General features: G+C 42.6%; 1 protein-coding gene across 1 annotated transcript in view; it reads left to right on the top strand.

The window, feature by feature from the left end:
• adck1 (aarF domain containing kinase 1) overlaps nt 1–17,879 on the top strand; it is a gene marked incomplete at its 5' end in the record, with an annotated part of 63,839 nt that overhangs the window by 12,665 nt on the left and 33,295 nt on the right. Inside the window, 5 exon segments of the mRNA XM_034231873.1 lie at nt 418–576; nt 13,831–13,897; nt 13,900–13,961; nt 15,201–15,350; nt 16,435–16,632. Coding sequence (XP_034087764.1) covers nt 418–576; nt 13,831–13,897; nt 13,900–13,961; nt 15,201–15,350; nt 16,435–16,632 — 636 coding nt within the window.

Here is a 17,879-nt window from a genome sequence, read left to right as displayed (position 1 = left end):
GTGAATTACTAAATTAAGTGTTGGGCACTGTTGGCCTGGGGGACAACAATAGTGGGTGCACCAGGCTAAAGCGGGAGTTGAAGCTTCAGCGCAGTTGAAGCTTCAGCGCAGTTGGCGCCGGCAGCAGAGAAGAAGAGAAGAAGGACCTTCATTGATCCCCTGAGGGGGAAATTCAGTTTTATATACACGCACATGCATTTATTTTGTTATATACATACATACATAATCATATACTGTAGGTATATAGAGCTTCTTGATAGTAGATGTATTTCCTCTGACTTGAATTACCCAGTGCTGAATCCCATCAACAGCACTTTTCCTGATCAACTGTATGCTGTCAGACAGACAGCATATCAATCTATGTGTAAATTCCTAATTTATTGGATTTGGAAACTGATTCTAATTTGTCATTTCAAGGTGCTGGTGAAAGCGGTCCATTGGCTCTGCCCAGAATTTGCCTTCATGTGGTTGGTGGATGAGGCCAAAAAGAACATGCCACTGGAGCTGGACTTTCTTAGAGAAGGACATAATTCTGAGAAGGTGGCCAACATGCTGGCCCACTTCCCCTTTCTCAAGGTACACACACGAGTGCAGTTCAAAGATTTCTACCAAGCTACATCTTATACCTAAAACCTCTTTGGTTCAGTTTTGTTCTGCTTTTTACTACTTGTATGAGTTGGCATATTGGTAAGAAACATAAACCCTGGAAGTGCCAAAAGCAGTAAAAACAGGGAGGCAGGTTTGGGGAAGCAAACAAAAGGCAAGCTTTTATTATGTGAACAAGCAAAACGGCAGGAGCAGGCAAAGAGGAACAAAAGGGAAAAGTAACAAACAAACCGGGAAAATACAGGAGGGTAGACCAGGGAAATCTAGACACAAGACGACCCCACGGAAAATGACGACAACCGAACAGGGAACACAAGGGAAGGCAATACTAAATACATAGGGGTCATCACAGGACAATACACAGCTGGAGAGGGGAGGTGAAGCACAGGGGCAACAGGTGAAACACAATGGACCTTTCCCATTTATCTTATTTCCCCTCCTCGACTCCTCTCCTTGACTCCTATCCTCACGTCTTAGTCCCGCCTACAGGAGATGCGAGCGGAGGAGTCGAGGAGGGGAACCGAGGAGAGAGGAGGGGAAGCAGCAGGCGGTTAGAGAAATGAGAACTCCTCTCCTCTGAGCGGTCATTTTAAAGAGACGTCCATTAATGATGACAGGAGGCACAGCAGCCCTCTGTCTGATGGACAGATGTGTTCATGACCACTTATATATTTACTGTAATGGCAATTTCGTTGTTCCAATGTCCTATATTTTTTTAATTAATTGACAGTGCGGTATATTGAGACAATAACAGGCTACAGATGCGGACATATACAAACACACACACACACGCACACACACATATATATTTATATATATTTATATATTTTATTTATTCATTTAATCGTTTATTTGAACCCGGACAGTGCACATTGATGAACACTTTAAAACAAAAATAATGCTTACAAGTGTAAATGAGCCGGATTTTAGCTTTGAGCTAATTTCCATCCGTAGTCCCGTCACATACAACATATAAGAACGTGACATTTATATACATAGCAAAAATAAATACATGATATGCAGAAAGAGCAAGAGCAGCATACAAGCATTTACCACAAGGCAGTACAATGTAGCAGCTATGATACATAAAGTACAAGAGGAGATACCCCTGTGTTAAAGTGCATTTAGCGGTGATTGCACATCTGTTTGTTTCTCAACCATTCTTTGAGTTGACCTTTAAAGCTATTGAGAGTGGGACAATCCCGTGTCTCAGTTGGGAGGCTCTTCCACAAAGAGCTGCCTTTAATGGAGAGGACATTCTGTCCAAAAGTGGTCCGTCTGGTGGACCTCACAGTCTCCTCTGGTTTCTGACCTAGTGCAGCGTCCAGTGTGTTTCTGTGGATGAATTCCCCTAAGGGGGGGGGGGGGGGGGGGGGGGGGGTAGTCCATGTAAACATTTATAAAAAAACACATACTTTTAAAAGACTTAAAATGGTCAAAACTCAAGAAATTGTGTTTCTCAAGGATGGTACAGTGGTGGTATGAATGTGGCTTTCTGTCAAACACCTGGATAGCTCTCTCGTACAGCTGTTCTATGGGTTTCAGGTTTGTGGCACAAGCAAACGACCAGTTTGTAAAACAGTATTCAATGTGGGATAGAATCATGCAGTGGAGGCATGACTTTGCAGCATTGACAGTTAAGAAAGGTCTGATTTGTTTTAAAATGTTGCAAGTTGAATTTAACGGTATTGGATACTTTCTTGATATGTTTCTTAAAAGTCAAGTTCGAGTCCAGTATGACTCCAAGATACTTGAAGTGGGGGACTAGTTCTATTTCTGCTCCGTTTAAAAACACGTTGGATCTGGATATAAATATATACAATTCAGGGCTCAACACTAACTTTTAAAAGTGGTTACCAGGCATCAGCTTTTGGTTTCCAAAACTGAAAATACGGTTGCCATTTTTAGTCACCTTATATTTTAAATAATGAAGATACTATACAGTTATACATCAACTTAATGATGTGACATGTGACTCAAAAGAATGTTCAAATGCTTTACAATAAGTAATTAACACAATTATTTGAAACTTAAGTGGTAGTAAACTTGTCCACCCTCAATTGCTGGTATAATAAACACCAGTAGTGCAGCTGTTGTCCTGTTCTTCACAGATCCCTCACAAATAAATTGAGCAAGTCACTAGTTTCTTGGTCATCCGTTGTCTCCCTTTCAAATTTGGGTTTTCTTGACCTTTGTGCTGACCCCCACCATAGATCCACTGGCCCTTCAGCATTGAAGTCTTGATTGTGGTTCTGTCATTGGCCAGACTAATACATTTCTAATGTTAAATAAATGAAAACCATTCACAGTTAAGAATTAGATATTAATTATTAATGGTGTAAATGACCTTTAATATATCTAACTATATTTAACATGTGTTACCTTTTTATAGAAGTGATTATATTTTTATGCCAATATTTTTCTATGGTAAAGTTTCATTTTGCACTTTTATTTTGGTAGTAATAAGATCGGGACTCTTATTTTGAAGGAACTTTTACCGGAAGTGAATGGACAAGGAACGTAGCAAAATGTACTAGTGATGGGAATTCCAGCTCTTCTTGGTGAGCCGGATCATTTGGCTCGGCTCACCAAGAAGAGCCGGCTCTTTCGGCTCCCAAACGGCTCTTCAGTTTACCACATATACATTTTTATAATTAAATCAAATGTAGCCCTGTTTTGACCTGTTTTGATTTATATGTGTACACATATATCACTTAAATTATTCAATACATCCTTTGTACTGAAGTATTCAAAAGTAAAAATGACATGTTTAATAAATGATTTGCTGTGGCCAAATGTTTTCATTGCATTTACAGACCCTTGTACCTCTCTGATACCACCCAATGAATGCACTGACTTGCTTGTAGAACCACGCTACACAAAGCAGATAGCAACACCCATAAAAACTTAAGCATAGACATTTAAAAAAAAGGGGCTACTGTATCGACATTTTCAAATTATATTTAAAGGAAAAGGCCCTTGGCTCTATTTCAGTAACTATTAACTATAGAAAAAAAGACAGCAGCAGCTGACATCAAATCTTTGCTGAGCCCAAGGATAATCATAAATAAATAACATAGTGAAAATAAATATATTGCAATGCTCAGTACAGCAGCATCCAACCGTCTCTAATCATAAAAAAACATAATAAAAATAAATGTATTGCAATGCTCAAAACAGCAGCATCCAACCGTCTCTAATCCTTGGATATTACATGTCACTGCGTGCATGCACGGAGCAGCTGTAGCCCGGCGATCATCATATCATTCTGTCTTGTATTACTTAAAACATTTTTAAAAACTGCTCGTTCGCGGGCCGGCTCGCGTCGTTCACTTAAAAGAGCCGGCTCTTGGAGCCGGCTCGTTCGCGACCGACACATCACTAGAATGTACATATATATTTCGCCTCCCAAGACTTTACACATTTCCTCTTTGCTTTTCGTTCGGGTTCACCTTGCGCTTTATCAGTTGAATCACTTTGAACATTCGTTTGAGAAGTTGACGGGTTGGCTGAACGGTCAAACAACTTAATTTGCTTCGCCATTTTTTGTAAAACAAACACACGGCGCACCGCGCACGCCAGTAAACGTGCATTGCTTTCTGGCTCCGTAATCACACCAATACACGTGCAACTTAAAGAGCCTGTGACCACGAGTTTCCCCCATCATCCAAACCCATCAATTTGAGTAAATATTGTCCCCTTGAAAAACCGTTACTGAACTGATTTTGGATATTTGTACTTTGATAACCATTAATCTGCCCTTCAATGTTGACCATTTTCTGGATCTTCTCGGGGATTCTTCAAGTCCCGCCAAATTACGTGTGACGTCATTGCGGGCACAGCGCTCCAGCTGCACCGTTCAGGATCCCAGCATCTGCATGTAAACGCACGATGGTGTACACAGCAGCAAGCTCAGACAGCTCAGACAGTTTAATTTTGAACGTGTCTGAGAGCTCATATGAGGCTGAAGGATCGCTTTATGTTGTATCTGTTAGAATTTTAGGAATTAGGTGCATCAATATGGGCGATCATACGGTCATGTAGCCAGTGGTGGACTGGGACTAAAAATCATCCCGGGACTCTCGACCGGCCCACTTCGGTACCGCTAGTAAGTTGTCAACGGGGGGAGTGGGGGATGTGCTAGTGACTTATCCGACCGGCCCACTTCGTTACCGGCCCATCGGGATTCGTCCCGATGGCCAGTCCGCCACTGCACCCAGCCCAGCCCACGTAAACTGTCAACGGGGGGAGCCTCGCTGCGGGGGAACGGTGGACCTAGTGTCCCGATCGGAGTGGAATAATAATAATAATAATCCGTGCATTTATCCATTAATTTCCCCAACATTGTGGTGAAAAAAAACACACGTTTAATCCATGTTGGTGTACTACAACTACAAAAAGCATCGGTTTGTTTTCTCATCAGGAAATGCAGACCGGCTCAAACAAACGATTTTTAATCATCATCCTCACGATCATTTAATGTATCATATGTTCGCCGAATTGACATGAAAGCACTAATACATGTAGTTTCATCCACTTGAGTTTACAACTACAAAAATAAACGATTTGTTTTTATATCACATCCTACGGGAGGAAATTCAGCAGCTCTCACTACCGATTTGTAATCCTAATTTAATCATCATCTTCACCACGATCATTTATGTATATGTTCGCCGAATTGATATGAAAGCACTGACAAATATGAATATACTGTAGTCAACTTCATTAAAACGTTATTAACGTGCCTAAACTCAGTAATTCACCATTTCTACGCATGACAACACACTTTGTCCGTGTTTGGCTCTCTCGCCTCACAGTGAAGCGTTCCCGCATTGACGTCACTTCCGGCTTTCCCCAAAACTTCATAATGAGTCGAAGGAATTTCCCCGCGATGTTCGAAATTATTGATATTTATCGGAACGGTATCGCTTTTTCTTTTTTAAACTGACGGTTCGAGATTACTTGTAGCCCAATATTTCATTGCACAACAGTTGTTGGGAGGCTGTCACAGGCTCTTTAAGTAGGCTATAAGGTTCCGACTGGTCACAACAATAATTAAATATCACTCTTAACAACAAATAAATTTAAATGTATCTCTTTTGAGGTGCACATTTTGCTGTTTGCTGTCCTTATTTCTTATGTTAAAAACTGGTTGCCACTGATAGCAACCAAAGGCCAAGAAGTGGTTGACATATTTTCTGAATGGTTGCCAATGGCAAGCTGGCAACCGTTACTGTCGAGCCCTGCAATTTCAGAAACAAACAAGTATCAGAGCACTCTCATAATAACGTAACACTATCAGTGTTACGTTACCCCCCCTCTCTGGTCGCTACAATGGGGCCAAAAGTTTTATTTACATGTATTAAAAGTATGCAGAGGAAACCATACCAACTGAGACCCGTCTGTCCGCCGCATCTATGCACACATACGCACCTACACACTGTACAACACACACAGCTCCTAAAGCATAATATATATCAGGATACAGCCGTTGTGTATTTTATTATGTGAAGCACTAAATGGTTTTAGAAAAATATCGACTCTTTGTTTGTAGATATCTACTAAACTAAAGCATACAAATAAAGAGAGTAATGTAGGCCTGTTATATATTATTGAGTGATATATATTATACACACTGTTATGCTTTCTGCACAGACCTCAGCAGCTGTTCTCACTGTAAACAAAGACAGCCAAATATTAACCAAGAAGCATGCATAAAAAATATATAAAAAATAACAAAATTACACAATTTACAAAATAGACATCCTGTAACAGTTCTGAGAGATATAGGAGCCAGGTATAACAAGGGGTCTACCAGGGGCCGTGGTGGTTGTACAGTCTGACCGCTGCAGGAAGGAAGGACCTGCGGTATCTCTCCGTGAGACAGCCTGTCACTGAAGGAGCTGCACAGTGAGGACAGGGGGGTCCTGGGGGGGGGGGGGGGGTACACATTGTTCCAGCAGGGAGGGACCATTCTCCTGTCTCCCACCACCTCCACAGTGACCAGAGGACCCCCCCAGGACAGAGCTGGTCTTCTTTACCAGTTTGTTCCTTCTCTTCCTGTCAGCAGCCGAGATGCTGCAGCCCCTGCAGACCACACCATAGAAGATGGGTGAGACCACCACAGTGTCATTGAAGGTCTGCAGGAGGGCCCCCTCACCCCAAAAGACCTCAGTCTCCTCAGCAGGTACAGTCTACTCTGTCCCTCTTTGTACAGAGCAGCAGAGTGATCAGTCCAGTTTATTGTTCTGATGAACACCCAGGTATTTGTTGTTCACTGGTGTCGGGGGAGAGTGCTGAAGCCGTCTGTAGTCTACCAACCAGCTCCTTGGTCTTCCCTGCGTTGAGCTGGAGGTGGTTCCTCTGGCAACAGAGGGTGAAGTCCTGTGTCAGTTCCCTGTTGGAGATGAGGCCAATGATGGCGGAGTCGTCAGAGAACTTCTGCAGGTGACAGGTAGCAGGAGTATCCAGCAAGAGCTGAGGGACAAGCTGAGGAGGGGCAGAGATTCCAACAGGAAGAAGCTGGAGGCCAAGCTCCAGCAGAACAATATCAGGGATGTCTGGGCTGGGATAGAAGGCCATCACTGGTTTCAAAGGGAGAAACAGACTGACTGTGGGCACCCTGGAGAGGGCCAACGAGCTGAACACCTTCTTCAATAGGTTTAGCTCCCCCGCCCGCTGGCTGTCTCCTCTATCTCCACCTCACACCTCACCCTCCACCACTCAGCCTGGCTTCAGCATCCCCCCTCTGCTCACCTTGCCTCTGACCCCCCCCTCTATCCCCCCTGCCAAGCACACTGGACTTTACCACCTCACCTTTGATGTGCCTCCCCTCCACTGAGACATCATGCCCCCTCCCCCCCGCTTCACTATGAGCACAGGACAGGTCCAGAGACAGATGGAAAAACTCCACCAAGGCAAGGCTGCTGGCCCGGGATGGTACTTAGCCCCAGGGTCCTGAGGACTAGGGCTGCCAACAAACGACTAATTTGATAATCGATTAATCTATCGATTAATGAAACGATTAATCGACTATTCGGACTATTACGCCTTGCACAATTTTCTCAAACGCTCTTATTTAGCCATCAACTTTTAGATTTAGCTTGAGGTTGTTTTAGGCATGTGGAAACTAACAATGAAGACAATAAAGATGAATACTTGATTCAAAAATACATATATTATTAAATTAACCAAACACATTGTGAACAGAATTAACATAGCTTTTATTTAAATTAAATAAATAATATTTCACATCAAAAGAAACACAATGTTTAACAAATGGTATTAAATAATGTGATAACAGAACTGTAAACAGAATAGCTTTTACAAAATAAATAACTCAGTTACCTCTAATCATTAACCCATGTTTGTATAATTGTGTTAACTCCGTGTGTGTTGCTGACGTGGAAAAGTTACTCGTGGATGGGAGAAGCCCCTCACTGCAGTGGCGCAGTGCCTCAATGATCTCGATGTGGGCGGGAGCTCAACGTGGGCGGAGCTCACAGATGACGCGTTGCATCCTGTTTCCCGGGTAGCAGTATCTTCCCTCCCTTCAATCTAACCCTTCCCTTCCCCCCATCCTAACCCTAACCACTCCCTACGTTTTTATCCTAATCCTAATCTTCCTGTCCTCCCTCCCAAACCTAAACCTCTCCTACTGTAAGACATTAAAATCAATGTTGATATGACGTAATTTAAATTAAATACAGGGTTTTAATGTAAAGCAGTTTTATTCTGAAAAAAACCGGAAGTTCACACTAACTATTAACTTAACACTTTTATTCTGAAAATTATTCATTTCCGGTTAGCATTAGCATGCGGCTAACGTTTTGAAAACCGTGAATTGAATGTGAAATGACATGTGATGTTGCACACTAAACACACTGGGATTAACACTATTTATTGACGCTGAAATAACGTTTATCAGGGAATGTTTAAATAACCACAGACATCAGAATTATATATATATTAATAATATAAGATATAATATGTTACTTTTGTGACTGGGTAAGTACACAACACGGGGAGTCGGGATGTCACGTGCCTCAAAGGTTGAGAAGGAGGGGCGTCCCGTCATGTGCCTCAATGGTTGAGGAGGGGCGATCTTGAGGTACTGCGCACTGCAGTGAGGGGTACTACGTGGATGGTGCCTACAGAAGCTACTAGAAAGACAGTCGAACCCGGTGCATTTCTCCATCTGAATGTGGTGCGCTTTTTGCTAAATGTTTAGGACAAATTGCTCGTGGTTACCGCCCTTACATGCTAAACTCTTATTGCACTATTGGCAACGAGCATTGTCCACCTAGAGACGGGTAACATTTACCACACCTTGGAGTGCTTCTCTCCGCCATCCCCGCCATGTGTTGCATGCATGTAGCAGCTGTGTGTGTGTAAACTGCCCCGCCCCCTCGCACACAGACGGGGGAGAGAGATCGCGTTCTGGATGGGAAAGATCGAAAATACATCATAGACGCATTTGTTTGTCTTTTTGCATATTAGAAACGAGTTGGCGACACTAAGACTGCGATATAATGTTTATGTAGCAATAACACATATGTATGACATGTATTTTTTAAATGTCTCCAGTACCGATAACGTTGGAGCTTAACGGCGCGTAAAACACACGTGATGACGTCACCAACGAATCGACGACTGAATTAGTTGGCAACTAATTTGGTCATCGATTTTTAAACCGATTAAGTCGATTAGTTGTTTGCACCCCTACTAAGGACCCTGTGCCCACCAGCTGTCTCCTGTTCTCCAACACTCTGTTTCAACCTGAGGCCTGCACCTGGAGACCATCCCGGTGCTGCGTTGTGTCCTGTCCCTAAAAAGACGACTCCTTCTGGGCTCAATGACTATCGGCCAGCAGCTCTCACATCTCATGTGATGAAGGTGCTGGAGACAGTGGTCTTAGTCCCATCTCAGACCGCAGGTGAGATCATTTCTAGACACTCTGCAATTTGCCTACCAGCCTCACCTGGGGGTGGACGATGCTATTATTTACCTGATGCAGCGTGCTCACTCACTCTTTTCGGATGACTCTGCAGTGTGTAGGGTGTATAAGGGATGGACGGGAGGAGGAGTACAGAGCGCTGGTGGGTGATTTTGTGGAGTGGACTGGAAGAAATCTTCTGCTTCTGAATGTGGCCAAGACCAGAGAGATGGTCATTGATTTCAGGAGGAAGAGGACCAAGCCCCTGTGCATTCTAGGAGAGGATGTGGCTGTTGTGGAGGATTACAAATACCTGGGAGTGCACTTAGACAATGGACTGAACTGGAGGATCAAACACTGTGTACAAGAAGGGATGAGCAGACTCTATTTCCTGAGGAAGCTGAGATCCTTCCACGTGTGCAGCAAGATGCTGGAGATCTTCTACCACTCTGTTGTGGCCAGTGCTCTCTTCTTTGCTGCGGTCTGCTGGGGGGGCTGGACCCCTTTGAAGCTGTAGTGGAGAGGAGGACACTGAACAGGCTGTTGTCCATCATGGATAACCCCCCCCCCCCCCTCTCCACCTGCAGCTGGACAGCTCCTTCTCCAACAGACTGCTGCACAAGGACAGATACAGGAAAAACATTCCTGCCCACTTAATAACACTGTACAACAAATCACCTCTGGCTGGCAGAGAACTCTCTGCTCCATAGTTTCTCATGGAATAGAAAACACATTGTACATTTATCAATCAATCAAATAGGTTGAACTAGGTGGCCTTCTCCTCTGCTAAAGCCCCTCTTACCTGTGGGGTTTCCCCAAGGCTCTATCCTGGGGCCCATCCTAGTTTTACTGTACATACTAGGTTCAATTCTCACTAAACACAATATAGAGTGGCGAAGTTCACGCCCATCTGCTTCCGGTCCATGGGACCTTATTTCGGAAAAATTATGTATTGAAGTCAATGGAGAGAGAAACGTATCTTTCGATCCCGTTTGAATTGTGTCACGAATTACACATATGATGTTTGTCAATCTTAAAAAATAATTTCCATGTCAGAAAAGTCACAGTTTGTCGTAAAAACTGTTTGAAATATAAGACTATGAAAAATTATGCAACTAGAAAGACTACAAATCCCGGAGTCGCATAAGTGATGTCATAACTGATGTCACAATTTCTTTCGTCAGCGAAATATAAGAGATAGATAAGATAACTTTAACAAGATGCCTGTGGCTTAGTACCAGGTTGTTATCATACCAGCAATGGGTCTTGCTCGTTCTTTCGCTTCCTGTCTGATGAAAGGACCAGGAGTGGCTGGCTGGATCAAGTTAGCTTCCTAGCTAGTAGCAAGCACTTTAGTTAGCATTACAGTCTTAGCCTTGTACTTTTTATTAGCCTTAACATGAAGTAACATTAAGTAACCCAAAATGTTAAACAGTAAGAGTAGTAGTCATATTTCGTGAACCCTTTGAAGAGTACTGTCACACGGTGTGATCATTCGGCCTCGCTCGTTAGGACTGGCTCACTTCATTAGGACTGGCTCGCTCGTTAGGACTGGCTCGCTCGTTAGGACTGGCTCACTTTATGGAGCGTCTCCATTACAGTTTATGAAACTAGGGTAGTATCTATAGTAACGCAGTGTAACAATAGCTCTAGCTAATGCTATCTGCCTAGCTAGCTAGCTAGCCTTCGATGCTCCATACAAGCATGGGTTGTCGAACATAAATGTAAGGATAAAATAGACTTCTTTGTTAGAAGTGAGCTTTAGAACAGATAGGGACACAACGCTTTCAAGCAAATAACAGAGTGTTAGCAACAACTTACCATGCAGAACCTCCAGTAACGCCGTTGCTGAGTCCAGACCTCCCTCCCAACGCTAGCCGGTCTATGGCCGTAAATGGTGTACATTAGGTCAAACCACTTCCAGTTTTTCCTACTGGCACCACTCGTGTTGTTGTTGTCATTCACTACGCGATACTCACTCTTCATCTTTTTCAGTTTTTCCCTACACTGCAAGACAGTCCTCGAGCAACCGCTTCCGCACATCAGTGTAGAGACCTCCTGAAACACTTTCATATTGCGAGTTGTCCCGTCGAGCTCCCGCTGGATCTTGTCATCTGCAATAAGTGTAGGAATGTCGTAACTTCCTCGGCGGACCACGGTGTGCTTTCTTTGCCATTTTTGTTGATACTCTGTTAACAAAAATGCTGTTTATAAAAATGCTGCAAGCCTTCGCTATATATATATATATATTGCGACGATTCTCTCTGACCAATCAGCAGTCGAGAGTGACGTCACAGCCTGGTTGTTCCTGGCCCTAGAACCCCGATTTTATGGGGCCAGAAAACTGTGAATTAGGACCCGCTTAGCCGTACTAGGCCAAGTGGAAACGCAACCAAAAGCGGGCCGCTGACGTCACAGCCCTCTTAAACGGGGCTCCGCGCTGTAGTGGAAACGCGCCATAAGACACAATTTAAGCCCGGGGGAGAAATGCTAATGCTACATTAGCACCGGCGATCTGTTCGACTTCATGCTATCTGCACAAATGGTTGACATTAAACATTAAAAAGATCAGGCAGTTCAGAAGAGAATCAAGGAAGGAAGGCAGGCAGCATTGTGAGCATAGTAAGGGTAGTCAATCACTTTTTTGACAAGACAGTAGTGAGGGTCATCTTGGTGACGTGTGTTGTTGTGAAAGTCTGCGAGACCAGAGATGTAGTTAATTGAACGTTTCACACAAACAAATGTGTTACTTCACAGTTTTATGACAAATTTCTTTTTTTTTGACTTGCAGAATCATCTTTTAAATTAACAAACATCATATGTGTAATTCGTGGCACAATTCAAACGGGATCGAAAGATAATCTTTCTCTCTCCATTGACTTCAATACATAACTTTCCGAAATAAGGTCCCATGGAGCTCGCCCGGAAGGGGAGGGACTTCACCACTCTATTCCCTTCTACTGCTACGCCGACGATGTACAGATCTATCTGCCTCTCAAAGCAAATGTCAAACACTTACTACAGCAGTTGATGGACTACTTGATAGAGATCAAATCCTGGCTGAGCCAAAACGTTCTCAAACTCTACGAGAGCAAGACTGAGGTCATCTTTTTTGGACCCCAACCGCCAGCCTCTTCCGGTTAATATTCTGGGCACCCTCAATAAAAAACATCCTCCCCTCTGTCATGAACCTTGGAGTGACCTTCACTAGCACTTTTAAATTCGACAAGCAGGTCAGCACCGTAGTCAAATCCAGCTTTTTTAAAATAAGACTATTGGCCAAAACCAAGTCATATTTATCATTTAAAGACCTAGAAATTGTTATTAATGCCTTTGTTGCCTCAAGACTGGATTACTGCAACGCTCTATACAAGGGTATGGACCAGGCCTCAATTAGACGCCTGAAGCTAGTCCAAAAACGCAGCTGCACGTCTTCTGACTGGCCACAAAAAGCGTGACCACATCACCCCAATTCTGGCCTCACTACACTGGCTTCCAATTCGGTCCGAATTGATTTTAAACTCCTTTATTTGTTTTTAAAGCACTAAATGGTTTGGCTCCGGCCTATATAGCTGAACTCCTCCATCGCTACAACCCCAGCCAGAGCTTTAAGGTCTGCTGACCAGCTGCTGTTGATAGTGCCCAAGACCAGGCTCAAAACCAGAGGGCACAGAGCCTTCGCATCAGCTGGCCCCAGGCTCTGGAACACTCTGCCCCCCTCCATGTGAGGTCGGCCCAGACCCTAAGGGTTTTAAAATCTACACTTAAGACACACTTCTTCTCCCCTGTTCTTCTAGTCAGAGCGGAGCATGACTCCTGACTTTTCCCTGTGTTTTTTTTCTATTCTGTTGTAATTTATTGTCTTTTATTGTGACTTGTAGTAATGTGTTTTATAGTACCATGTACCAGCACTTTGGCTCAACCAAAAATCGCTTTTAAATGTGCTTTATAGATACAACTTGATTTGATATATAAACCTTGTTACATTAACATGTATATTTTCTACTTTCTTGTTTATTTCTAGTCTTTTAATTGTTATTGATACAATGCCATGTCTTGTTATGCTGGCTGTAACACAAACATTTCCCAAATTGGGATCAATAAAGTACATTTTATGTAATCTTATCTAATATTACGTTGTATTCCCAATAAATTGAATATTTTCTAATACGTTTAAAAGCCTGCCAGAATGATTTCTACATAATTTGAATAGAGGTTTGTTAGCTCTAAGTAGAGGTCTATCCTGTTTCAGCCTGACAGGCCATCTGAACCTAGATCTCTCTTTACAGGTTCCCAAGATACATTGGGATCTGTCCACAAAGAGGATTCTGACCATGGAGTTTGCTGAGGGGGGGCAGGTAACGACAGGGAATACATGAAGAAACACGGCATCGATGTCAACGAGGGTACTGCCTGCTCTGTGTGTCGGTTGGTTACAAAGCTTATACTAAACTGACTGATAATCACACACACAGACACACGCGCACACGCACACACACACACACACACACACACACACACACACACACACACACACACACACACACACACACACACACACACACACACACCACACACACACACACACACACACACACACCACACACGAACACAAACTATCAGTGTGTCTACACAGCCTAGCATAGACTGATGACTTAAAAATCATTGATGAAAGTGGAGAAACGCCATAGCTGCCCAAGCAATATCTCTATCTATTATATCTATAATTAAATGCATTCTCCCTGTGTTCACTATGTAGCTCTAGACAAAAGGCTGACCTTCTGTTGACAGTCGGTGGCACACCCCCCATGCACAAGAACAATATCAGACAACAGAGGTTGTTTGTTTTAGGCATGCTAGCCCTAAAAAAACAACTTCCTCTCATGATGAATGATGTATCGCAACAGTGTTTCATTAAACGAGAAAAACTTTGCAGTTTTGCATCGTTAACATCTTAACATTTGAGTTCTAGTAGGAGCTCAAAATGCAAATACTTACCTGAAAGTGAGCACAATAAGTTATTCTTTAATCTTTATCATTGTTAGAGTTCAAAGGCGAAAATTATGCATAAATTGCACATACATTATGAAATCATGGACTTCCTGTTGGATTTGCAGCTTATGTCTAGGAGATATTGTTTGTTTCCAAATGTTACATATAGCGATGCAATCATTTAAAGTGGGGGGGTCTTTACTTTGAAAGCTGTGGACATCGATGAGCCAATTCACCACACCCCAGACCCAAATATGTCACGGTCTGTCTGTTTTCCTGTTTATTTTGACATTTATTTTCTCCTGGTTTCTTACTCTCTGAGTTGTCCGTCCTGTGCCTGATTGTCTCATCGTGTTCACCTGCTGCCCCTGTATTTCCCCTAGAAAAGATCTTGGGATAACATGACGCAGACAAACCAAGGGTTTCAAAATAACATTACATTTGCCACACTTTAAAGCTATACACACAATAACTTCCAATCAATCAGCACAACAATACCATGACTATGCACAAATCATAAATGTCTTCATGTCCAAATAACTAAGCGCATAAATCATTATTAACAATATCAAAAATACACCAAGATTGTCACACTTACATTCTAAATGTGTTGTGACTTGTCATTTTTGAATTTTTCTCCTTTCTTTCTATATCATGTCTCCAACAGATCTCAGAGAACCTGGGCAAGATCTATAGTGAAATGATATTTGTCCGTGGCTTTGTTCACTGTGACCCGCACCCGGGCAATGTCTTGGTCCGAAAGTGTCCTAAGAGCAAGAAGACCGAGATCACCCTGCTTGATCACGGTCTTTATCAGGTAACAAATCTACAGGCTGCCTGCAGATAAAAACACTCTATTTGTCATGCCGCTGGCCTAGGCTAAAAGCCTTGGTACATACATTGGTAGAGCAGCAAACACACAGTCAAGGTGCCCGTAATAAATCATGGCTTCTGCACACACTATCACATGCAGACACACTTCTATTAGAGCTACAACACCATAAAAGCTTTTTGATAAACAACTAATTTGATGTTGTGCTTAGCAGAGTGCAGGATGTTGTGTTGCGATGTGTGCACCACAGCTTTAGTGATGCAGTCAAACACACCCACACACACACACACACACACACACACCACACACACACACACACACACACACACACACACACACACACACACACACACACACACACACACACACACACACACACACACACACACACACACACACACACACACTGCTCTTACAAACACTTGTGTTACACTCAGTTTGTTAACTGCTTGTTCCTGTATTCATAAATAATTAAGGTAGTCCTTCAAAATTGGCACACACAAATGCATGCACGCACACAAGCAAACAAACTAACACACACACATATTTTTCTGGAACCATAATGGTACCAATTAACTCCTTATGACTTCTGATTACAGCTGTCATTTTGGAGTAGAATATTGTTTCACTCCTTGTGTAAATGTAAATATAAAATGAATATAAAGACATACAGAACACACCCACAACTTGCAGAAGTTATGATGATTTTTACTTAGATAATGATTATTTGTCAACATACCTAGAAACAGCTACTGTGTTCTTCTACTCCACTACAGTTCAGTGGTAAATGGTGTACTTTACTCCACTACATGTATTAATACCTTTAGTTACTTCACAGATGTGGATGAATGATGTGAAATATAATCAAGTGTTAAATCAGACTTTAGTTCCACCTGGAGTAAATCCACCAGCTCCCCTGCAGTATACAAAGTCATTAAAACTAGCTGCACCTTCACCAGCTTTGAGAACACTTTCATGATCAATCATTATAAAACATATCATATATAGTATTCTGAAATGGACCAATCTGCAGAATAATGTAATTGTCTGGTACTTTTACCCCCTCCAGGTCCTGGAGCCAGACTTCAGGTTGGACTACTGTCGGTTGTGGCAAGCTCTGATTAGAGGGGACATGTCGGGGGTGGAGCGTTACAGCCGCAGACTGGGGGCTGGAGATCTGTTTGCGCTGTTCGCCTGCGTGCTCACTGCTCGATCCTGGACCGCTGTGAACGCCGGCATCAGCTCTGTGCCTGTCACACACTCTGAGGTAGGCCTACTGTATGAGCTCCAACAGACGGATAGTGCATGTTCAGAGTATTTATTCCGATGATTGCCTTTATTTAACAAAGTGCACAGGTTACAGTCCCATAAAACATGTCTATAGCCTAGAAATATAAATGTTGAGCCCACTATGTAAAGTGTGGGATGTTGAACAACATACAGACACGGTATTATTGTCCACACTGTGTTTAGACAGCAGCAATTAGCCAAATCACTATCAGTTTACTCGAATATATAAATATGTGTCCCCGGTGTGTAAGGAGACTCACAAAGTGTCAGAAAACAAAACCCTCTCTCTTTTCCTCCGTACCCACATCTCTAAAAACGGGGCTACAACGGAGCTGATCTAGATTTGCTGCGTCATGATGACATTACTAAAATGTGGGCTGGCTTTGAGCCCACGGCCCTATCAGAAAATGTTGCTGTATCAGAAACAATGCCTGACATGTTTTGGAAGTAATATGGTCTGTGTTTACATTAGCAAGCATCGCTAACACTCAGAGCTAACCTGTACTGGAGAGTGTATGTGTAAAAAAGCCGGATATAAAAAGGTACTCACCTTGTGGTAAACCCTCAAGAAAAAAAGCATTTGAGCTCCATACTGTTTCAGAAATAATCTTTGATGTGGTTTTGAACATGATATGGCGTTTAATTTTTTAAAAAGCTTTATACCCAGAATCAGCACTTTAGTAACAAGGCTGGAATAGAGGGGTATGAGGCATGCCTATAATGCTTTCCTTTTTTTTGCACTTTTATTGTCATTACATAGTACAGGTACAATGTAACAAAATGGTTTCCCTACATTTGACCCATCCTAGTGTTAGGAGCAGTGGTGCCTTGCTCAGGGACACCTCGGTAGCACTTGGTCTTGCCTGGACTTGAACTGGTGACCTTCCAGTTGCCAAGCCAAGTCCCTAAGGACTTCGCCACCACCGCCCAGTCCTGTTTGGTATTTTGAGCAAAACACTTCATAGACATGTTTTTATATATTTTCATTATATATCTGAGACCTATAATATATGCCTAAAAATAGCATGATAGGAAACCTTTACTGGTAGATTGCTGTTTCACTTGCAAATATCAGACTGGTCTCTGTAGCTGTTAAGAATCAACATTACACAGCAGAGTGGATTAAGTCAAAATGTTATATGAAGTCAAATTAAGAAATGTCCCCATAGGGACAGCATAGGGACAGTGCAAGTAAAAGGCAAATACAATTAGTTGACAAACATA

The sequence above is a fragment of the Gymnodraco acuticeps genome, unplaced genomic scaffold, assembly GCF_902827175.1.
Source record: "Gymnodraco acuticeps unplaced genomic scaffold, fGymAcu1.1, whole genome shotgun sequence".
In the NCBI taxonomy this organism is placed as follows: Eukaryota; Metazoa; Chordata; class Actinopteri; order Perciformes; family Bathydraconidae; genus Gymnodraco; species Gymnodraco acuticeps.
The sequence above is the reverse complement of the archived record's forward strand: the minus strand, read 5'-3'. Positions and strand labels throughout refer to the sequence as shown.